The sequence below is a fragment of the Podarcis erhardii genome, assembly GCF_964252035.2.
Source record: "Podarcis erhardii genome assembly, chromosome: 6".
NCBI lineage: Eukaryota > Metazoa > Chordata > Lepidosauria > Squamata > Lacertidae > Podarcis > Podarcis erhardii.
In genome coordinates, this window is record NC_138510.1 from 5,904,148 (window position 1) to 5,928,360 (window position 24,213).

General features: G+C 46.0%; 1 protein-coding gene across 3 annotated transcripts; it reads right to left on the reverse strand.

Annotated features, from left to right (window-relative positions):
* Positions 1-525: 525 nt before the first annotated feature.
* ARFRP1 (ARF related protein 1) lies at positions 526-24,028 on the reverse strand. Of its 3 annotated transcripts, XM_081868141.1 has the most exons (8): positions 23,873-24,028; positions 18,927-19,026; positions 17,633-17,720; positions 17,007-17,089; positions 15,642-15,723; positions 13,824-13,894; positions 3,689-3,789; positions 526-1,539 (listed from the first exon to the last, which is right to left on the reverse strand). In XM_081868141.1, the coding sequence occupies exons 2-8, from the start codon at positions 19,017-19,019 to the stop codon at positions 1,452-1,454; spliced, it is 606 nt and encodes a 201-aa protein (XP_081724267.1). In that variant the 5' UTR covers positions 19,020-19,026; positions 23,873-24,028; the 3' UTR covers positions 526-1,451. The 3 variants fall into 3 exon arrangements, with proteins under 3 accessions (XP_081724267.1, XP_081724269.1, XP_081724268.1); XM_081868143.1 differs by lacking the exons at positions 526-1,539; positions 3,689-3,789 and adding an exon at positions 13,603-13,683 and having other exon boundaries at positions 13,791-13,894; XM_081868142.1 differs by lacking the exons at positions 526-1,539; positions 3,689-3,789 and adding an exon at positions 13,603-13,654 and having other exon boundaries at positions 13,762-13,894.
* Between the last annotated feature and the right edge of the window lie 185 nt (positions 24,029-24,213).

The following is a 24,213-nucleotide window of genomic DNA, read 5'->3' on the forward strand; positions in this document are numbered from 1 at the left end:
GCCTATGCCAAGATAGCACCATCCAGATGATTCACAATAAGCAGGGGTTGGCAAGGTTTGCCTTGCCTGGGCCGGGCTGGTTCACTCCAGCGGCGATCCCTCCATGGGCCGGATCGTGTGCGCCTGCGATTTCCGATGTCTGTGTCTGCACAGACGTGATTTCCGACGCCACAAAAGTGAGTCCCCGCGCTGTGCTGGTTTAGCACAGAATGCGGGGACTCGCCAAGCGAGCAACTCGGTTCAGGGACAGCTCGTGGGCCGGTTAAACGACCCCCGTAGCCCGCTTGTGGTCCATGGGCCTTAGGTTGCCGACCCCTGCACTAAAGCTTCCATCAGGCCGAGCCAGCTTGGCAAAAGCCGCCCTAGAGAGAGGGCGTTTCAGAGGCCATTTGCATCACAAATGAATGAATAATCTAGGTAAAGCAGGAGTCAGAAGCTGCAAAGGGTTGGGTGAGCAACTTTCATTCATAAGGAGGGATATTTGAGCAGTTCTGCCAGAGAGAGGGAGCCATGAATTCTGCAAAGTTGTACAGAGGAATATGAAACTTTTATTGAAACAACAATCCCTGTGTGGTCTCCCTGGACCCCCGGGGAAATACACAGAGCATCTGAGTGCCAGCCAGATACAGAAGAACCACAATTTTCTTCATTTGACTGAGACAAGAGAGAAAATGTCTTCCGAAGGCAGCTTCCCTCTAGCAAAGACCACTGTGGGAGCACAACATCACAGGGCAGGTTTTGGCTTTTGGTCTCTGCAATGCTGCAGATCAATCAGCAAAACAATCTGGAAATATAAGACCCCGCAAAAATCAATTTTGACCCTATACAGCAGTTTCAGCCAAGCTGGTGCCCTTCAGATATTGTGGACCACAACTCCCCGTTAGCCCCAGTGATGCCTCAGTCCCACCGTACGATTTGTTGCATGTTCTCATTGTTACAAAGGAACCGTCATCTCCAACACCAAACCCCTCTTTGCCTTACAAACACCCTTGGGTCTCCCGTCAATGCAATTCTGGATTTGGGAAGGCAACTTTCAACAGCAAATAGGGATGTTAGTCCCTGCCCTCCGCCTCCCAATCGAATCCAAACACCAATTTCCATCTGATTAGCCATTGCAAGGACCTTCAGTCAATTCCACAGGTTAAAAGCGACACAGAAGGAGCTCAAGGCCTGCACTCTTACAGTGCGCAGGTGCACAAGCACAGCTGATGATGGTCACACCCCTTAAGAGCTCAGGAGAGAGCACAGGGTAAAGACTTCGGTGTGACTTCTCCTGTCAAGGAATTCTCTTGTGAGACACCAAAAGAGGACATTCATGCCTTGAGCCAGGCCAGATCTCTTTTGGGGGGGGGGGGGTTGGGAGAGAGAGGGTGGGGTGGGAGAAAGATAGAGAAAGAGCCGTGAGTCTGTGCGGGACAAAGGTGTCCAGTGCTCAGTTCCTCAGTGGTCCTTTACGTGATGTCCTTCTGCCTGGGGGGGCGATGGATATTCCTCACCACGCACTTCACCATCCATTCGATCCCTTCGTTCACCCCTTTCCTGAGGACACACAAAAAAAGAAAAGGCCACCACTTATCACCCCCATCTTTGCAGTGTTCCTTCTGCCTTCAGAAATCCTTCCCATCACTCTCTAGGAAAGTGAGGCCAAACCTTTTGACGCTACCACCCCCTTGGTTCCATAAACTCATCCCCCACCCCACCCTATTAAAAAGCATTATTCAGAACAGCGGTTTGCATGACCCACTAAGGAAGATGACAACACTTAAAATTCAATACAGTAACAACTCATTGCACATTTATTCAAAATCCAATTAAAATTATTTAGTTTTATTCATTTAACAAAACCGGTAAACTTGATACCAGCTTTTCAAAGTCTGGTTGTCATTTACACTTCCAGCACTCCCCTAGAGGAACACGCCCCCAGGTACCTCCCAATTTGGGAATCATGGGTCTAGGGTCTCCCCATAGCCCCTTCCCTTTCCCATCTCCTGCTGTCTACATCTATGCTGCAGAAGAGTGCATTTTGAGAGCAAACACGCTATATAAATTCTAATAATAATAATAACAATAATAATAATAGGATAACATGACACAGGGGCTCTTGATGCTCCAGGTCATGCAACTTAAAAGGTTGCATATCACAGGCTGGGTCCTTTTTATTCGAGGTCACCTTGCTGGGTAGCCACAGGTGGCCAGGAAGTCAGTGCAGGTGAGGGCAGGAATAGGTGAGGGAAGCCCAGGTTTCTCTCTTCCTTCGCTGCCAGCCCTCTAGGTTTCCATTGTGAGCCCTGGAGGAAGGGAGGTTTCATATTCCGCAACTAGGATAGAAACACAGCAGGCTGGCGGCGAAGGAGATGGAACCTGTCAGGGGACTGGCATCGGAACAGGGAAGGGAGGCAGCGGGATACAGAGAGCCTCCGACGCTTCTGAGGAGCAGCTCATCGTCCAGCGGTGAGGAAAGCCACACCTTCAGTGGAGGGAAAGGGCCAGCCAAGCGAGGAGAGGGCTCAAAAATGCTGCTGAGAGTCCAAGCGCCTCTCCTAGCCCGGCTAGCCAGGAGGCGCACAAGCCATTTCCGTCGCCCAGCCTGCGCAGAGGGGTGAAACGGAAGGAGGGGAGGCAGAGACTTGAGGTGTCTAAGTTCTTATGCTGGGGGAGGGGGGAACCAGAAGGGGCCACTCCCGGATTCTGCAAGTGACTAAGATGGACATGAACTTTGTGGTTCTGCACTGTAAATAAAGGTAAAGGTACCCCTGCCCGTCCGGGCCAGTCTTGCCAGACTCTAGGGTTGTGCGCTCATCTCACTCTATAGGCCGGGAGCCAGCGCTGTCCACAGACACTTCCGGGTCACGTGGCCAGCGTGACAAGCTGCATCTGGCGAGCCAGCGCAGCACACGGAACACCGTTTACCTTCCCGCTGGTAAGCGGTCCCTATTTATCTACTTGCACCCAGAGGTGCTTTCAAACTGCTAGGTTGGCAGGCGCTGGGACCGAACGACGGGAGCGCACTCTGCCGCGGGGATTTGAACTGCCGACCATGCGATCGGCAAGTCATAGGCACTGAGGTTTTACCCACAGCGCCTGTCGGAGTCCTGCCTGCTTACTCATGAGCAACCACCAACAGCATCTGACAGAACCCTTTGTCCCTTTGCCAAAGGCACCCTGGTGGTGCGTCAGTGCTGGCTTCCCCTTCTCTGCAGCGTGCACACAAATGCAGGCTAGTCGGTATTTCTGTGGGCTTCCCACTTTTGTCAGCTTGTTCATAAGCCTGGTTTAATCACTCCTTTGTTCTTTGCCAGGGTTTGCCTCCCAACTGTTGTTGTGGCTCAGCACTGCCACTCCTTGCCAGCTCACACAGGTCGCTCGGAGATCTTAAGGGCCAGCTAGCGAATTTAGTGGCTGAGATCAGATGCGTCAGCCGCTATGCCTCATCAGCCTCAAGGAGGCAGCCTCCCATGTAAGCCACCTCTTTTGGTGCGGTCAGAAGGCAATCTGGCAACAGGCCTCCCCCTCAACCTCAAGAGTACACGGTGCAACTACAGGCCAGGGCAGGTATTTTTTCTCTATACCGTGATAGAGTGGAAGGATTCTGCCTTCATACTTCTCCAGCCTATGACGGCATCCACATGCACCCTCTTTTGTTGCTGCTTTGCACCAGAGCACTGATGGGCTGCCCTTGTCCACTTACCCTGTCAGAGCAGAGCAGGCTTGGGTCAGGCAGTCTCTCTTCCCGATTTTGTTGATGCAGTCGCTAAAAGCCGTTTTGATGTCAGGGATGGACAGGCAGCTCTGCAGGAGTAAACGAGGGAGTAACTGTCAGAGGCTTGTCCTTTTACAAAGCACCTCCTTCGCTCACCTACAGCGAGTCTCCCTGGACTTGGAAGCCAGGGCAAGATATATTGGATCAGCTTATACGCTGAGCCAAACTCTAAGGACCTGAAAATCATCTAGGCCAGACTCACTGCCAGACACAAGCCGCAGAGAGAATTGTGCAACTCTACTTTACTCAGAAGCCTAGCCAAAGCGTGAGTCTGCTCATATTTAGGAAGCAATGTAATGCTAAGCCCCTTTTAGTCATTAAGGCTATTCTCTGCAGAAACAAGGACATCTGTAAACAAATGCACATGTGGCGTCAGAGCGCCATGCAACCGGGAACTCTGCTTTTTCATGTTTCCTAATAGCCTAGAACCCTGTCAGTGCACATTGCAAATGTGTGTGCCAACTTTTTATTTTTAATGCACCTTTTATTTAGGCAAATAAGACGGGGGGAAATGAAACAATGTCAGCTGACTTTAACAGTAAAAATGTTCCACTGACCCCGAGTTCAATGTATAGTTTAACAGACACAGTCCATATGTTCAAACAAGTATCCAAATGAAACTGATGATTTTAAACTATATGTGCAAATGCCAAGTTAAGTTTTCAAAATGCTGCGCAGACGTTACTTCTGCCATCCTTACAGCAATTCTCATAGTGTTTTATTTGGACAGGCTCTTGATGGCTGTAGTTAAGTTGCCAGAGATACTACAGGTATCAGTGTCAAACTTTATTTTGGTCATAGACCAGCACAAGATAAAACATGCGGATAAACGGAACACATAAGACTCAAAACAGGTAAGGGGTAAAAACTAGTAATTAAAAGCATCATGTTTTCTTTTGTTTACTTTAAAAAAATGTTTCTGAATTGTTCCATCCCACACTTAAACCGCAGCTGCTGGGAGACAAACAGGGATTTACGAATAAGTGGTAAATCAAACATATAGTACCAGGGTTGAGAAATAGATAAGGAAATACGAGTAAGATGTTTTAAAAGAAACTTCCTCAGCTGTTGTCAGATTGCTGGGATTATAAAGAGGAGGAATCGTCCACATCTGCGCAAAGTTGCGTTACTGCTTGGCCATTTAAGTTAAGTCATTTGTGTTTAAGTTCAATGTCATCATTGAGGAAAATTCCAGAGTTCCAAAACAGCAGGAAGAGGTCCATGAAGCAATAATTACTGAGAGGGATTTGTACCGAAGGATCTCCAGCAAACTGCCTTAGGACAGAGATGGCTAAGTCCCCTGGGTATTCAATTAGGACGACGTAATAAACATAACGAAGATAGCAGGCGTCATGCATTCATGGAAGAAAGCAGTGTTTGGAAGAGGCTCAGGAGCCAAGAAAAAAAACCCAGCAGACTGGTTTTGGTGAGATACTTCCCTGAGATTTTGATTGCTCATGGAAAATGCAAAGCACTTTTGCCATTCCTTTATATACACTCTCGGTTTAGCCTAAGCCATCTCACTGCAACTCGGTGAGGCAGCTTGGGTGGAGAGGGCCCAGAGCTGGAGTTTGGGTCTGGCTCCAGGGTCAAAGGAGACCCCTTCTTCAGTGCAGCACAAACAGCCCTCGCTGCAAAGGGGACAGGCAAATGTCATGTGCCCAGAGCTAGTAGTAAATGTTGAACTAAATGCTATAATTAACAAAACAATGTAATGAACCAAGATCAGCTAGGAGCCAATCCATTTATTGTGGCATAAACTGCTATGGGCTACAGTACAGCTTTGATCATGCTGCCTCTGGATACACAGAATTAGTTAATTAACTGCATTTTTGCCCCACCTGCATACTTCTCTCCCCCTCCATTTTATCCTCACCGCAACCCCTAAAGGTAGCTCAGGCTGAAATACATTGGCTGACCACTCAGTGAGCTTCATGGTTGAGTGGGGTTTGAATCCTAGTCTCCCAGGTCCTAGTCCCACACTCTAACCACTACATAACGCTGCCATCACGAGCAGCAGCCACTGGTGTGCTTCTTTCTCCACGAATCTATCCAATTCCTTTTTAAAGCCTTCCAAGGCCACGGCCATTGCCAGATTTTATGGAACAATGTTGTTTTCCATTAAAAAGGTGCGGAGATGGCGGAGTCAGCAGTGCATCCAGTAACTGCAGAATACAGGGCAGGACCTTCATGTGAACAGGTTCGTGCAGGCAAAGGCAATCCTGCAGGTATATGGATACTAAACAGCTTGGCTTTTTTAAAAAAGTAAGAACCAGAACTCTGAATGCCAAAGGAGACCGAATAGGCTCCTGCGTCCGTCTCTTAAGTCTGTGTGTGGTCTTGCGGATATCATCTTTGTAGTGTTTGTGTGCTGGGGGGGTTGACACAGAATGCTTGGAACTCAAGTCTGAAACATTCCTTCCCGTAAAAGGGTCCAGGTCATCTAAGGACAAAGGGATGGGAACCGGCCCCACTTAGCTAATGGAGCAGCATGACGTTATAACAATAAGTACACAAGAGCACAAAGGTGTCCCTGTAAAAGAACCAGCATGCTGCATATTAGATATTGCACAATCCTTAGGAAACCTTTCCCAGGCAGATCCATTAACACAGCTGTGTGCCTGAGAGTTTCTGGACTCAACAGCGCTAAGGAGTGTGGTGGAGTCTCCTTCTTTGGAGGTCTTTAAGCAGAGGCTTGACAACCATATGTCAGGAGTGCTCTGATGGTGTTTCCTGCTTGGCAGGGGGTTGGACTCGATGGCCCTTGTGGTCTCTTCCAACTCTATGATTCTATGATTCTATTCAATGAAATCTCTTAAGCTCGGAAAATTGTTTGTCCATCTGTTCTCTATACATTCAGACAACTCTTCATATATTGTCAGCAAACTTTGCACGATATGGACCCAGAGATCGAGGAGCGGGTCTGGGTCTCTGTTTTGCTCCGATGAGACACCATTTTGAACCAAGATAGCAGGCGGAACCTTCCAAAGGAGATCAGCACATCATTTACAGCATCCTTAACTGCCTGGAGGAATTGTCTTCAGAGGAGGTCCTGGCACTCCCCAAAGCAACTGTTACAGAGGAGTAGGCTGGTCAATTGTTATGGACTGGCTGGACGAAGGGGAGTGGTGGGAGGCAGCAGCTGGGGAAGCCCCAAGGGAAGAAGGCTCAGAGCCAGGGGGTTGGTGGTGGTGGGGCGACATTGAGGGGTCAAAGGCAGAAGAGGGAGCAGACTTGGAGGAGGAAGTGTCGGAAGCTGAAAAGGTAATAGGGTTTAGGGAACAGGAGGTGGCTGTGCCAGAGGGTAGTCTCTAGACCAGCAATTCTCAACCTGTGGGTCCCCAGATGTTGTTGGACTACAACTCCCATCATCCCTGAGCTCTGGCCTTGCTAGCTAGGGGTGATGGGAGTTGTAGTTCAACATCATCTGGGGACCCACAGGTTGAGAAAGGCTGCTCTAGACCATGGGTAGGCAAACTAAGGCCTTGGGGCCGGATCTGGCCCAATCGTCTTTTAAATCCAGCCCGCGGATGGTCCGAGAATCAGCGTGTTTTTGCATGAGTAGAATGTGTCCTTTTATTCAAAATGCATCTCTGGGTTATTTGTGGGGTCTGCTTGGTGTTTTTACATGAGCAGAATGTGTGCTTTTATTCAAAATGAATCTCTGGGTTATTTGTGGGGCATAGGAATTCATTCATTTTTTTTCTCTCCAAAATATAGTCCGGCCCCCCCACAAGGTCTGAGGGACAGTGGAGTGGCACCCTGCTGAAAAAGTTTGCTGACCCGTGGTCTAGACCCAAAGGCAGGAGAGGAGGAAGGCCAGGAGATAGAGATGAGACAGGATGCTGAAGAATCCAGGGAATCGCCCCCTCCTGTTGCGACCAGCTCCTCTCCCCCCCCCCCCCCGGTCTCCCAGAACAAGTAGAGGAATGAAGAGGGCAGAGCAATGAGGGACTAGATGAAGGAGTGGAGATTGCTAGGGAAGGACCTGGGATGGGGAGGAGTCTTAGGGAGCAGTGGGAAGACATAGACCTTCAGTCCTCACAACTGCCTCATTCGGGGAAGACCTACTGGGAAGGGTTGCTGTGCTCACCAGGCCTGTGCTCTTTTGTTTCCTGGAATAAAGATTTAACTTCACTGACATCGGGCGCTTTTATTATTTTATTGCTGACCCACGCCTCACTCCAGCTCCTGACATCAAAAGACAGTGAGGCGGAGCAGGGGGTCTGGGGCCCTAGGAACAGAGGGAGCTGCCTTTTGCAGAGGCAGACTATGGGCTCATCTAGCCCCATCATAGCTACACTGAAAAGGGATTTAGAGAGAGCCTCTCTCATCCCTGCCAGGTTATGCCACGGATTTGAACCGGGGACATTTTGTATGTGATTTTTTTCTATGTAATAATAATAAAAAATGTCTATATTTTAATTGGACTTATGTTTGTGATCATGGTATCTCCCCTGCCAGGTAAGTAATTGGACTTATGTTTAATTGTTTTTTAATTATTGCCTTTTCGTAAGTTTTTAGCTATGTCTATCTTAGCTTTAAGTTGCCTTGAATCTTGTTGGGGAAAAGGCAGGATGGTGGTGATGATGATGCAACACAGATGCTGCACCACTAAGCTATGGCTTTCAGTGGCCCTGGCACCCCCCCCCCCAACGTCCTTTGCAAGACAAGAGAGGTGGAGCCTCAGCAAACTCCCAAGTAATGGCAAGTCGAAGGTTGTCAGCTATAAATGGATAGGGATGGAGTGGCCTGGGAGTCACGAGGGAATGAGAAATTGGGCATCTGACCAGTAAAAAACAATCTGCTCAACTGAAAAGTCAAATACCGGTCAAGTATTTTTAATTTGACGCATTCAGCAGGTTTGATGCCTGAGCTAATTAATCATTATTGTGAAATGGGGAAATTGTGATGAATAACATTAGGCAACTGTGTTATATGCTGGATGTTGAAGTCATTAATACTTGCATTAATTAATTAACATTAATAGCTTGCATTAATACTAGGTCTCAAGATGGAGAGAACATGCAGTCTAATCAAAATAGTCACTAAATGCTGTTGATACCTGGCTAAACCAAGGATCCTGAGATGAATGAATGAATGGCTGACACCAATTTTTGAAGACTACCCTTCAAAGATCTGCACTGTTTGCCAACTCATTACGGAGCCCAGTTCAATGTTTTCTCTATATGGCCCTAAACGACTTGGGACTGAATTATCTGAAGGGAGGGTACTGTCCTGCTCACAAGTTGAGATCTGCCAGGGAGGTCCTTATGGCCTAGTGATATATGGATAATGCTGAATACAGAACCCCATGTTGGTGCTAGAATAAGAAGCTTCCTGCCCAGGTCTTCTGAAGATCAGTTTGCTTTCAAAAGTTAAGTTTGTGAAAGATGGAGAAATGCATGGCTACGCTTTAATCTGACTCTGATCTGGATGTGTTGGATTAATTTTATTAATATGTTTGCTGGGACACCCCCCCCCCCATTAAAATAATAATATAAACCTCAGTTGTTAGCCAGATCTGTCTCCAACCTTAAGTGAAGGACATGGGTTCTCCTTTAGAGGCCAGCAATAGAAGTAAAAAGTAAACATTGCAGCTTTTGTATAAGCAAAGCCAGAGATAAATTTTGGATGATGCTGTGTTTGTAAAATGAGCCAATTAAGGCACTTCCTAGCGGTTGGAAATTAAGTGCCACATCATCCAAGAACAGGGCCGATCTTTTTATTTTTTCTTCTCCCCGCCCCCCCCCCCCCCGCAAAACACCAATAGGAAGAAGAATTCAGAGGAAGTTGCTCACTATTACTCAGCACTATTTGGTTTGATCCTAATAAAACCAACTTATTGCGCACTGAGAATTTCTTCTAGACAAACACGGTTTATGATTTCGTTTGTTTATTCCTCATTCTTTTGTTGTTTTTGGCTCCCATCCTGGAAAAGCACTGTCAGGGCTACGGTAGATTTTTCTTAATTTCTTTCCAAAACACGAAAACAAATCAGAAATAAAGGAAGACGCCTCTTTAAAAAATACAACTGGCTTTTTTTTTTTTGTTTAAGAAAAGTTGCTTTGTTAAGGATGCAGCAGGTCAATTCTTCAGTTAACATCAACCTCAATATGTAAAAAAACCCCCACTATTTCACCCTGTCTTCCTCAGCTTCGCACGCTCTTGGTTTTTTGGACAATTCACTGGAGCTGGTGGGAGTTGTGGTCCAAAACATCAGGACGTCACGAGGTTGGGGAAGAAAGCCCACCTTAGTTCCTATAGCGAACAAGGTGGGAGTCATGGGCTGCTAACCTTGGTCCCTGGCAAATGTGTTCCTGTGTGGAGATCCCTGCAGCAGAAGCAGCAAGAAAAGGCCTCCTGGGCATGGAGAGCAAGCAGCTAGAATTCTTGCCTTTGCTAGCAATGGGCACCATTGTTATTTTTTAAAGGGACTGCATCCAACCAAGAAGCCACATTAGTTCAAGGACTAATAAGCTGCCCTCAGTCTGTTCTGCAGTGTCAGGGAACTGCCATCAGCTCAGAGGCGAGAGGTGGAAGGGCAGTTGTGTTACAGGGAGCCTCCGAAGACCTTGCAAAACAGTTCTTCCTCTGGCGAGGAGGGAAGCCCCATCTCCAGTGGGGAAGGGGCGCAGGGATCAGAAGATGCTAGGGAGAGCCTCAACACCGAGCCTGAGCAAAGTGGAGGGGAGGCAAGTCCCCCTTTGCCAGCGCCCACGTTGCGCAGTAGGTTTGCGCGCAGAGAGGGGAGGAGAAGGATGGGGGTCACACGACTGTTATGCTGGGGAAGGTATAAGGGCCGCCCACTCCCAGATTCTGCTAGCGACTGAGCAGACATGGACTTGTGACGCTCTGCACTGTAAAATAGTTTGTACAGATAATAAAGCCTGGAAAAGACAGGCTGGAATCTTGCCTGTTTGCTCTCAAACAACCACACCAGCATCTGACATAGAGGTTCCCCAACTCTCTGGAGCAGATCCTTTTGGGGGGAGGTGGCACAGGTAGAAAACAATCCCATTGCACAGGCAGAAGTCCTCGTGCCAATGGGACGGCTTTGCTAGATGCAAACCAAGGAAAGCTACACAGCGCTGCTCTCAACCTCATGAAGCATCTGACCAGCCAACTGGAATCCTGGAATAATGTATAAAACTTTGGCACAAGACCTGCTGCAGCCAGGCACTGCTGCTGCGTTTGGACACTAGATGATCTGATGAGAGAGCAGCCACCGCCGCCCAAAAGGACAGTGGGGGACTGAAACAGTTCCAGCAAACAGAATGGCTAGAGACAAAAGGAGAGTTTCCAAACTGAACCTCCCCGAAGTAAGAGAAACTTTGCCCAAGTGTTTTCAGGTGTAATCAAGCCTGGGTTTACCTGCGCAGCCCAGAATCGTGTTCAATAGATTGCGATGGATAGTTTTTTGTTTCAAATGTTCCTCTAGTGAAAACCAAAATAAGCCTTCTTTCTCCCTGCTTTGTTAAGTTGTTGTTTTTTTCAGACTAGGCACTCATCGCAGGGGGGCGAGGCACTCTTCACTTGGGAGAAATGGCACCCTGTCCACTTCACCACCTCGTTTTTGCTCCATGTATACAGCAGGCCCCAGCAACAGCAGACTTTTAAGCTTGGAGGGATGCGGTTGAATTTCCTTTAGTCGTGCACACATGTGCTAAAGCCCACCCTTAGTCCCCCATCAGGCTTAGCAATTTGGCTGGCACCCCACGGGAAACAGAGATCACTCTAAAGTCCTCTGTGCAAGTCTCTTTGTGGTGTGAGGGTACACGCTAGTCTGGCACATTCCACGGATGCCGGAATTCATCCCTCGCAGGCACTCGTTGCAACACTTTCGCCAGTTCTTTACAGAAGCGTGCGTAACGTAAACCGGAGTGGAACATCTGACGCAAGCACAAAAGAATTCATAAGCATGACCCACTTCTTCATTTAATTCTCCTTCCACATTCCAGACTACGCAAAGCACCTTCTTTGGGCAGGACCCACCTAGTACCGCCACTGAGTCAAGCTGCAACCTTTAGACAAAAGGCATTTGGAAAGCGGAATGCCAGGAAAAAATGGTGCCAGAAACGTAGCGTTTCCTTTGTATGTATGTCAGAAATCATCACCACCCCTCTGAGAAGAAATTCCAAAAAAGGTTTGCTCTGTCTGCCCAAGCTGCTGAGAATCTTTGAGCTACGGTGAATAAGGAGACTGCTGTTCCTTGTTTCGATGATAGATGCATTTCATCCCGGAGATTTCGATGTGCACATTTTTACTTCTGTATGCATAAAGGTTTCTGCAGCGGAACTCTGAAGACCTTTAGTTGCCACATTAAATTGGGTGACGTGTTTATTTGGCGTAAGCTCTTGTGGACTGCAAACCATCAAGTGAATGAAGTGAGAGTCTTGGCTGGATTAGTGTGCGCATCCGCCAGTACAAATTATGTGTGCGCATTCAAGGTGCAGAACTTAACAGTACTGTAGGGTCTATATCCCATTTTCAATTAGTGGCTGGCTCCCCCTAGAGGACAGCATGGGGACACTGCAGCTGTTGGGATTAATGAAAGCTACAGTGCCAGTCTTCCCCCAACCCGCGCCTTCCAGATATTGTGAACTACAACTCCCATCAGCCCCAACCAGCACAGCCATGGGGAGGGAAGACCGGCTATATCAGAATTCCTAGTACACTGGATACCACAGCTAAGGCATCAGAGAGTATGACATATTTTGCCCCTAGCATGCAACGCTTCTTTTCTTGCATATTTGTTCACTACAGCCAAAACTGAAGAAAGATCAGTCTTGGGACAGATTTGAGCTTCAGGGTCAGGAATTAAGAGTGCAGATCCAGAAACACTGGAGGGCAGCAGTTTCTCCCTCCCAGAGACTTTGCTCTGAATGCACCTGCTTTTATGCTCACCGCTGGAGGGCTGGGCTTCCTGTGTGATGGGGCAGTAAACTGATACCTAGGGGACACGGGTGGTGCTGTGGGTTAAACCACAGAGCCTAGGACTTGCTGATCAGAAGGTCGGCGGTTCGAATCCCCACAATGGGGTGAGCTCCCGTTGCTTGGTCCCTGCTCCTGCCAACCTAGCAGTTCGAAAGCACGTCAAGGTGCAAGTAGATAAATAGATACCGCTCTGGCGGGAAGGTAAACGGCGTTTCCATGCGCTGGTCTGGTTCACCAGAAGCAGCTTAGTCATGCTGGCCACATGACCCGGAAGTTGTACGCCGGCTCCCTCGGCCAGTAAAGCGAGATGAGCGCCACAACCCCAGAGTTGACCGCAACTGGACCTAATAGTCAGGGGTCCCTTTACCTTTTAAACTGATACCTATGTCACCAAAAACACACTTGTCAGGCAAACACATACAATCCCAGCACACAAACTCCTTCCCATGGAAGGAGACAGAAAAAGCTGTATTTGGCCCTACTTTCTGGAGGTCAATGGGAAGAGCAAGACAGAGCAGGATAGCTCCCCTCCAAGAAAATACATTGTTGTTGCTTTTTGCACCTGAGACCACCTCTCCTGGTTTGAGGTCACCTGACATAAGACCACTACAAACATCCAACAGCCAGTTTATACAAAATGCACAGGGAAGGACAGAAAATTTTCAGGTCGCATTTCCTGGAGGCTACTGAAATGTGTAGCTCACAGCAATTATGTCTGGTAACTAGAAAGTCACAGAAGCAGCCAGAGAGGGACAGCCTGAGATTACCGATTATGTATCAGTGAAAAGACATATGTATCCTGATGGAAAGCGGGACCTAGTTTCTGTTCCATTTTATAGATTTTTTGCTGCTGAATTCTTATGCCATTCTCTTCCCCCTTATTGTTGCTTTTATATTTTAGCTGTGCTCAACTTTGCTAGCTACTTTAGAGGGCAACAGAAAAGTAGTCCTGAAATACTAATTAGAAATTTCAAAACAAAAAATTCCTTCCAGTAGCACCTTAAAGACCAACTAAGTTAGTTCTAGGTATGAGCTTTCGTGTGCATGCACACTTCTTCAGATACGTAACTAGAAATTTTAAAACACCACTAACTGGGAACGATTTTGAAACAAATGATGATCTCACCTCCACGTCTTGCTTGTTCGCCAGAACCAACAATGGAACACCTTCCAGGACTTCACTAGTTACCATCTTCTCTGTGAGGAAGATGAAAGGGAGAAGAGAACTGGGTTATAGCCTTGGCCACAGCTTGTAGTCAAGGAGGACAGCTTAACCACAAACATACATTTGGATGGCAAGTTAAGCCGAACCTTGGCTTAGCTCAGCGAAGTATGGGAGTAAAAGAAGACCAGGGAGGAATAAAATGCCTACAAGTTCCTCTCTGGAACAGGCCATTAACAGAGATCCTGTGTATGTCAGAATGAAAACACTTTTGCACTGAGGACTCAGCGGCAAGAGGGCATTTGTGGGGACTGAAATAGTTAAATTGTTTAGTTAAACTGTATTGAAGAGAAACTGCTAGGTGGAAAGAAAACAAGACCATATTTGAAAGGGTTGAAAGGGAGAAATCAAGCTATGTTAGAGATAAGAAAACATTTGCAGACATGAGAAGATAGGAGAATGCAACAAATCATGCTTTAGAAGCTTCAATGAAAATGGCTGATTGTGTAAAATAGGGTAGCAACAAAGGGAAGTAAATGTGCATATAAAAAGGTACAAGCTGCTAATTGGTTAGTGTTCCTGAAATGAGGCTTTAAGACTGTGTTCTTAAAAGAGTGGGTTTGATTATTTTACACTGCTATATCTGTACTTGTATTACATTTGAACCCTTCGCAGTGACTTCTGCATTGGGGTTGCCCACCTTGCACGTGCAAACAAATGCTTACTGATTCATTGCCTTGCTATTATTGGCCTCCAGTAAGGGAACCTAGATATTCCCCTACACATTCATATCACACTTTTGATCCAATTGTCCGCAACTGAACTGTAGCCTATGCACAGCCGAGGGGAACATCTGGAGTAAAAAAGTTAAACAAGGGGTTCTAGGAAAACTAGCAACTCTGGGAGTTTGCATGCTGTTTCGGCTCTTTAGGTATCCTGCTGCAGATTCCCCCCCCCCCCGCTATTTTTCATAAAACTGCTGTTAAACAAGTATTCCGTTTTATCAGAAATGAGTAGATAATAACTAGATAATAACTAGATAATAACTAGATAGATAATAACTCATCAGAAATGATTAGATAATAACTGAAGTTATTAGACTGTCTTTTGTCACAGGGGGTAAGTTGTGGAATTTTTTGTCGGGTTGACTGCTGCTGAGAAGAAGTCAACGTAGTGCCAAGCAGACTGGTCCATCAGCACAAGTATTTCTGCTTGTCTCATGGAACAATCTGCCCTCTCCTTCCCCCAAATGCTGCTCTAGGTGTTTTCCCACCCCAAGAGCCAATTCTGGGAAGCATGTGCAAGGGAAAAAGTCCTGTTGCAACACAGAAGTCCTTGTGTGGGGTGGCAGAGCTTGCGAGCTGAATTCCACCCTCTGAATTTTATTTATATTACTGCTTTAGGTTTTCGTATTGTACAAATATTACAGTCCGTGTTTATTTGTAATTTATTATGTGTATTGTAAAGAGCCAGTGACCTTTTGATGAATGGCAATATATACAGATTTCTTAAATAAATAAATGATAGCGTATTATTTGGAAAGCTATGTTGAAAAGGCCAACCATGTAACCAGCTAGCTGCACTGACCTTTAAAATGACGTTGTGCTGCAAGGAGAGGGAGAAAACATATCTTTGCTTGGACATCTCTGGAGTTAATTGGGGGCTTCAACTTTTGCTTTGCGGTTGGAGAAGTCACAGGAATACATTCTTCTTGTTTCAAGCAGTTTTAAGCCCCTCCCACCCTACACAGACGAATTCCAGGAAAACTCCCCGCATGCTCACCGAAAGCTCGTTTTGATTCCGAAAGCCTTTCTTCATCGGTGGAGTCGATAATGTAGATGACGCCGTGAGACTCTGCATAATACTAAAAACACAAAATAGGAGCTAAACCAAGTTGTTCTCTTCACCTATTTCATGGGACTGCAGGGACAGAAGAAACTAAACCCTAATCCTGTCCAACTGCTTGCCACTTACAGTTGCCTGCACAATTAACTCCCTGCAAATTAGCAAGCACACAGTCCTTTCAGAACGCTCTGCGCTACAAGCAGAAGCCAAAGGTGCGCACTAATGCCCCAGAGACTTATGCCAAAAGCATAGCTGTCAACTTTTCCCTTTTCCTTGCGAGGAATCCTATTCGGAATAAGGGAATTTCCCTTTAAAAAATGGAAGCGTTGACAAATGGAAGCTATGCAAAAGAGTGCAACAAAGTATGTAGCTATAAATGGCTCACAGAAAGAAAACTAGCTGCACATAACAAGCAGATGTTAAATCCCCAGGATTAATCAGTCTATCTATACAGTTTGTTAAACAAAAATATAAATACTGTAAGTACATACATACATATATACCAATGGACATCAACAAGATTATTGACTGTTTTCAGAGCAAAAACAAAGCTCTCCTGGGTCATTAAAACAAAACTATGGGGACAGTAAAACTTTACTTTTATTAGAAAAAAAGCAACACTACATTTTCAATACTTGATAGCCTCGATAAAAGCTATTTATTGTTCTTGCAAAACTCTTAACTGAACTAGGCTCTGATTCCATGCTACAATTACACAGTTACTTCATTTATATCCAGCCTTTTCCCTTCCTGAACTCAGTGTAGGATATCCTCACAAGTAACTCTGTCAGGTAGATTAGGCTGACAGGTCGTGACTAGCCCTTGGCTAGGTGAAGATATGAACCCAGGTTTCCCCAGTGCTTGTCCAACACCCTAACCACCAGGCAACACTGGAAAAGATGTACTTTTGAAGCTCACATAAATACTATGATGAAAGAGTCCTCAGCTCCCAGATACCCACACTATTATAAAGAAATTAGTGGGATTGCAGAGAGAAGACATTCCATTTGCATAGTCTATATCCTTGCATGAGTCTTGTCTGAGGGTCCCAATACACTTTGGGTTGAATCCGGACTTTGTGGATCTTCATTCCCCATTAAATCAAGTCAAGTCATGATTAACTTGTCCTATTGGGTTTCGGTGAGGATCAAGTTCAATGAACTTAGTCTGACTCCAACTCCTTGTGTGCTCCTCACACTGACAGGGAAGCGCAATTAACTGGGGAGCTCTCTTGCTACAAATTTCAAAGGGACCATTATTAAGATGGCAAGGCATTTCTGAACACACAGCCGTCATCCCTACCTTATCCCAGAGAGATTGAAGCTCCTCTTGTCCTCCAAGATCCCAGAACATTAGCCTGGCTTTGCCCACATCTATAGTGCCAACTAGAAGACAGACAATAACCCAACATGGGCCTCTTTTCTGTACAAAGAGAAATCCAAAAGTCCCCCAGAGGTGATGTTTGTCAAGAGCCACCACTAGAAAACTACCCAGAATCCTCCACAAGATGCAGAGGCCCCTCGATGGGAGATAGAAGTTTGATTTATTTCCTTAGGAAGAGAGGTTTTGAAAACCACTGCTCCAAAGCCAATGAAAAGCACCTGAAACCTGATGCAGGAATAGGGGGCAAGCAATGAGGGAGAGTTGACAGTGCCCACAATGAAAAAAAATTGTTAAAGTGCAGAGTCATTAATTAAATCGGATAGGCTAGAGAGAAAACTCTGTGAATGGACAGCTGTATTCTTTTCCCCCTGGCAGTCTTAAGAGAAGCACTGTTATCTTCAGAATTCATATATCATGGCCTTGGATACTTCAAGCAGCTGCTCAAACTCCCTTTTTAAACTTTTCTAAATAGTTCCCCACCCCGCCAAGGTAAACTCTTATCATCTTAAACCTTATTTTCACTTGACCAAACTAGATTCACTTACTGTTCAAGCCCACAGTAGTTGTGATTTTGGATAAACTCATTCCTTTGTAGTTCCTGTTAAATCTTGTTTTAGTCTGTTCAAGGAAGGTCTGGAAAAAAATGGAAGCAGGGGAGGGAGAAGGAAAACAAGTCGTTAAACTAAGTGCTTTCTGGGACACAGGAAAACTTTATTGTAAAACTGGAATTCCAAGATTTATAGCTCTTCAATCAATCAATCAATCAATCAAATCTAGCTGCTGCTAGCCAACAACGAAAAATTCTGTGACCAAATTAGCAATCTTACATAATCTCCACTGAAATAAGAATTTCCCTTTTATGGAATATTATGGAGTTCAACATTTAAACCAGGAAAAGAGTGGCGGGGATCCATAACTGAGAACATGGGGATAGAATAAAGCATTAGTAAGACAGAGGTGTGCAGTCTCATATCCCACCCTAACTATCATTCTACTGCTTCACTCAGCTAAGCCATGGTTTGTCTTACAGTTTGTCTGTAAACCACGAGCCCAGATTCAAATGCCATGCTAAGCCAGCCCATGACTGAGCTCAGCACACAGCAGAACGACCAAGGAACAAGGCAGCCACAATTTCCTCTCCCAGAGCTTGCGCGAAGCCATTTCCACTTCAAACCAGGCCAGAGTTTGGCAGTCCTTAGACACCTTTTTTTTACTCCAACACTGTGTGAGCAGAAAGCAAGTTCATGCAAAAATCTTTCATTTCCCCTTATTTCCCCCTGCACCCCTCCCCCCCAAAACCCCCCTCTCCAGTGGGTTAGTGAAACCTACAAAACATCATGGGCCATGTTGGATGGGACTGCAGAGGGGCAATCACCCAAAATCAGGCATAACAGACTCACCCCAAGTTCAAGCAATTTTCCCCTGCCTTCCACTGTAGTCTTATATGAAACAGTCCACAGTGTTCAGTAGGTCTTTCTTGCCTTCTGCTCTGGTTTCCTTTGCTTCAGGAATTCTGAGCAAACTTTTACCCACCAAAACCCAAGATGATTGAGACCCTTAATTTTATATCTGCTTACAACAAAAATATTATTATGCAAGAAAATTACTAGAAACTCAAACCAATGAAGATCGGGGGGGGGGGGTTTGGACAGCTGACCTAATGATGCTAATTGTGTGCTGTTTGCCTGAAGGATTTATGCTCCTAAAATTAGAATTCGGGATTAACTCATTTTACCTGGCACCTTGGAAATTACTACATGATACATGAAACCAGACAAGGTAGCAAGGAAGAGGAGAGGGTTCTCTTTCCTCCTCCACCAAACAAGCATTGGAACACACCGTTTTACCAGCATTGTCCAGTCCGAGGATCAAGATGCAGTATTCATCCCTTCGGAACATATACTTGTAAAGCCCGGATAGCAGTGTATACATCCTGACCCTACAAGCAAAAATATCAAATATTAGATTGCTAGAAATGTGTCCATCCCCCCCTACAGGCACATTATGTTCCTGACCCATCTCAGGAGGACATGACTTGAGGCCCTATGCATGCCGCCCAAACAACATAAGAACGACTTTTCTGCACCTTGGGGAAACATGTTCACTGATGTGAGCAGGGGCCAATCTTTTTTTTCTTTTTTTAAGAATATTCATTAAGATTTTACAAAGTCATAAGTAGAAAAATACACGGTAAAACAAAAAAAGGAAAAAACTCTCAAACAAAAATACAAGGTACAAAAAACAAAAGAAATAGAACAATAGAAAAAAGAAAGTTAAAAACAAATCCATTTTTTGTAACTTTAAACTCATTAGCTTATTTCTTTGACTTCCTCACACCTCCCCTTTTTGTATTCCCATTAAAATATTCAAATCAGCAAATCCTTACCCTCTTTCATTTATCTTAACTCTGAATCTTAACATATTATAACTCTATATTTTCACCCATTTTCAATTCATTTTTGCATACCCTTTATAACTTTGTTGCTAATGCCACTTATTTTCAATCCGACATCATTTTAACATTCATTAATTTTACAGTGTTTCTGCAAGTAATCTTTAAATTTCTTCCAATCTTCTTCCACCAACACTTCTCCCAGGTCTCGGATTCTGCCAGTCATTTCCGAAGCAGGGGCCAATCATGCAGACCGCAGTCAAGTCAGCTGCTACCTGCCTGCTGGAAGGAAGGACGGCAACCAGTCCTGCAGGGAGCGCACCAACGTCACGCTTACAACTACCCGGCCATTTTAACCCTCAGCTACAGTAAGCCTCATCAACACCAACGTTCTTGTGGCGTAGGTAGGAGGATGTCTCAAAACCACAGTGTTGGCTAGAAAATAAAAACACAATGAAAAAAGAACCAGCTGCCGGTGGTGCAGTTTCCCCATGAACATATATAGCCTATTTGAAAAAGATAACATCAGCCTTCTGAACCAAGGCAGATAAGCCTGTGGTCTCTTTCTTACATGTAACTATGTTTAGCATCTAGTGAAAAGAGTACATGCATTCCTAGATTTGCTTTGCAAGAATTTGTATTTAATTACATACACAGAAGATGAAGAAGAGTTTGGACTTGATATCTTGCTTTATCACTACCCTAAGGAGTCTCAAAGCGGCTAAAAATCTCCTTTCCATTCCTCCCCCACAACAAACACTCTGTGAGGTGAGTGGGGCTGAGAGACTTCAGAGAAGTGTGACTGGCCCAAGGTCACCCAGCAGCTGCATGTGGAGGAGCGGGGAAGCAAACCCGGTTCACCAGATTACGAGTCCCCTGTTCTTAACCGCTACACCACAGAGAAAGCCATTAAATAATTCATTATTTTAGGTGTGAGATCATTTCATGAATACAAGCACATGATTGAGCAGTCACTGAAGTATCATGTTTTAATTACAGGTGCTGACTACAAACCTGGAAGGCACAAGTTGCATTTAAAACATTTCTATAAAGTGCAAGTTGTCCACTTTCTATCACAGCCTTGAAGCACTAGCTTCAAGGTAAAGGTAAAAGGTAAAGGACCCCTGGACTGTTAAGACTAGTCAAATTCGACTATGGGGTGCAGCGCTCATCTCCGCTTTCAGGCTGAGGGAGCCAGTGTTTGTCTGCTGACAGCTTTCCAGTTATGTGGCCAACATGACTAAACCGCTTCTGGCAAAACGGGACGCTGTGACGGAACCCAGAGTGCACAGAAATGCTGTGGTAGCCACAGGAAAAAAGAAAGAAATGTCATGCAATAAGTGAGTGAGTGTGCTTGTGAAGTGTCAGAGCAAGCAAGGAGGTATCTTTTTGCAGGCTGGTAACTTCTGCTGAATTATTTGCAACGCTGTTCCCTCATTTACATCACAATTGATCGTCCCCTGAGGAAGAGTGACTTCAATGCATTAAAGCACTGATAACTTGTAGTCATCGTGATAATACAATCCCTGAACAGAATTTTGTTATTGCAGCTACGGCAGCTGAGCCACACTGCAGGAAACATGAAACATTAGCCTGGAGAAGAGGAGGTTAAGGGGTGATATGATAGCCATGTTCAAATATATAAAAGGATGTCACATAGAGGAGGGAGAAAGGTTGTTTTCTGCTGCTCCAGAGAAGCGGACATGGAGCAATGGTTCCAAACTACAAGAAAAAAGATTCCACCTAAACATTAGGAAGAACTTCCTGACAGTAAGAGCTGTTTGACAGTGGAATTTGCTGCCAAGGAGTGTGGTGGAGTCTCCTTCTTTGGAGGTCTTTAAGCAGAGGCTTGACAACCATATGTCAGGAGTGCTCTGATGGTGTTTCCTGCTTGGCAGGGGGTTGGACTCGATGGCCCTTGTGGTCTCCTCCAACTCTATGATTCTATGATTCTATGAAACAGGGGATCCTAAGGAGACTGGAGCTCTATGTTGCCTAAACAGGAGGTTACCAGAGCACTTCCAACTGATGCAAAGCTATCTCCATCCAGGTTAAGGTGGAACAAATATTTAGTGAGGTGAGACAAAGGACTCTGCACAGCAGAGAAAGCTTCCCCGGTCCATTAAAAAGGGCTGGATTTTCAATTATGTAAATAATTTGTCAGTTAATTTAAATGATTTATTATAGACAATGCTTACTGGATTTTCTCCCTCTAGGTCCAAGGCATATTGAAGCTTCCCATCCCTGGTCAGCTCCTCTAAGCTCAACCAGAACTTAACTTGATGCAGGACTCAGAGCCAGTGTTCGTTTTTCAGCACCACAAGATGAACTGAATTCTGCATGACCATCTACCCTCACCTTTCCTCTTTATCATCCCTGCAATACATTTTAAGACTGTAAGCTCCTTGGGGCAGGACCTCTCTCTCTCATATCCACTTTTTATAACGGACGCTCTGTGATCTTTGGATGAATGGTGACAAATATATTAAATAAAAATCATGGCATTGTAACAAATATGTGAAACAACAAAGTGGGGAATGGAGGAATTTACATTACACTTTTTACATACTTGCACTTGTGTGATATACATAAAGATGTTGACCCGGTGTGCAGTGGTCATGAAAAAGGCAAATTCCATGCTAGGAATAGGAAAAGAACTGAAAATAAGACTGCCAATATCATAATGTTGTTATAAAAAATTATAGTGCAGACTTAATTGAAGTACTGTGTACAGCTTTGGCCCCCTAAGCTCAGAAAGGCTATTGTAAGGTTGGAAAAGAACCAGAAAAGGGCTGCCAAAATGATCAAGGGGATGGAGCAACTAACCTATGAAGAAACGTTTCGGACTTTTCAGCTTAGAAAGGTGAGCAAGAGGCAACAGGATAGACGTTTATAAAACTATGCATGGCATGGACACGGCGGACAGAGAAAAAAAGGGTTTCCTCCCTCTCTGGTGACACTTGAACTTGCAGGCAGCCAGGGAAGCAGAGTGAAGGAAGGTTCAGGACAGATTTTTAAAAGCACTTCACTAAAGTTAAACTTAGTGATGTATGGAATTGAGAGCTGGTCCATAAAGAAGGCTGATCGCCGAAGAATGGATGCTTTTGAATTATGGTGCTGGAGGAGACTCTTGAGAGTCCCATGGACTGCAAGAAGATCAAAATCAGCCCTGAGTGCTCACTGGAAGGACAGATTGTGAAGCTGAGGCTCCAATACTTTGGCCACCTCATGAGAAGAGAAGACCCCCTGGTAAAGACCCTGATGTTGGGGAAGATGGAGGCCACAAGGAGAAGGGGACGACGGAGGACGAGATGGTTGGACAGTGTTCTCGAAGCTACCAGCATGAGTCTGACCAAACTGTGGGAGGCAGTGGAAGATAGGAGTGCCTGGCGTGCTCTGGTCCAGGGGGTCACGAAGAGGTGGACACGACTAAACAACAAAAAAGTTAAACTGTGGAACCCACTGCCACAGGGGGCAGGGCTGGCCACCAAATTGGACGCCTTTTAAAGAGGATTAGATAAATCCAGGGAGGTGGGGGTTGTTGAAGGCTGCTAGCCATGATGCTCTCTGCCTCCATGCTTCTGAGTACCAGATGATGGAAACCACAGGAGGGCGGCTCCTGGGCTCGGATCCTGCTTGCTGGTTCCCCACAATGGGCATCTGGCCTACCCGTAGCTGTCAACCTTCCCTTTTTTTGCGGGAAATTCCCTTATTCCAGCGCCGTTTCCCGCTGCTATCCCGGATAGTTAGATATCCCGTAGGCTGTCCCCAGGACAGGTGAGGCTGCTGATCCCTTATTTTCTTTTTTTTAAAAATAATATTTATTAAAGTTTTAAAGGTTACAGAAAGAAAAAGTAAAAATACCACTTTAAACAAAAACAAAACAACACATCACAATATGAAAAAACAGAGAAATAAAATCCATTAAACAGAAACGAAAAAACAAAGAAGGACAGAGGCTCTGATCCCTTATTTTCGAGGCTCCCCAGGACAGGTGAGGCTGCTGATCCCTTATTTTCGAGGCTGCTGATCCCTTATTTTCGAGGCTGCTGATCCCTTATTTTCGAGGCTGCTGATCCCTTATTTTCAAATCTGAAAGTTGACAGCTATGGGTCGACCACCCTGAGAACAGGAGGCTGGAACGAGAGACGGGCCACTGGCCTCATCCTGCAGAGCTCTTCTGTACGTCGACAAGGAGGGGCCTCTGAGCATGTGCGAAGTGTTCCCCTCTTGAATGGCCCCGAGCATGCGCAGAAGGCGCTTCCCCGTGCCCCCCTTTGAGGAGCCCCGGCACCTCTTTCCACCCGCGGCCGCCGAAGAGTAACGGTCGACGGGGCAGGGGCGGGGCAAGCTCACCTGCCCAGGTGAGTCTCTGGAAGGCCGCACGACTTACCTGAGCTACCTCAGCCAAGCCGCCGTTAACGGCTGCTACTCGCCTTCCTCGCACCACCCCTCCTCCTCTTCCTCCTCCTGCTGTGGTAAAGGCCGCCCCGCGCAGGGCACCCTGGGAAACGCAGTCCTCCTCCCCCCCTCCACACGGCGGCTTCCGAGGTCGTCTGACAGCCCAGCACTACAATACCCAGCATGCATCGCGCGCGAAGACGGGCATAAACGCACAAGCCCCGCCCCTTAGGCTGACGTGCGCGCCGGGCACCAGGGACAGAGCGGAAATGGAAAGGCTGGCGGACCCAAGATGGCGGCGCTCGTCTCTGGTGCGCCTTCCGGCTTCCGGGC

Coding starts and splice junctions, on each gene's coding strand:
- ARFRP1 (XM_081868141.1), bottom strand. CDS start 19,019: ATGTATACACTGCTATCCGGGCTTTACAAGTATATGTTCCGAAGGGAT. Junction 17,721..18,926: donor TGGACAATGCTGGTAAAACG/GTGTGTTCCAAT, acceptor ATTTTTTTCCAG/ACCTTCCTTGAACAGACTAA. Junction 3,790..13,823: donor CGAACAAGCAAGACGTGGAG/GTGAGATCATCA, acceptor TTACTCCTGCAG/AGCTGCCTGTCCATCCCTGA.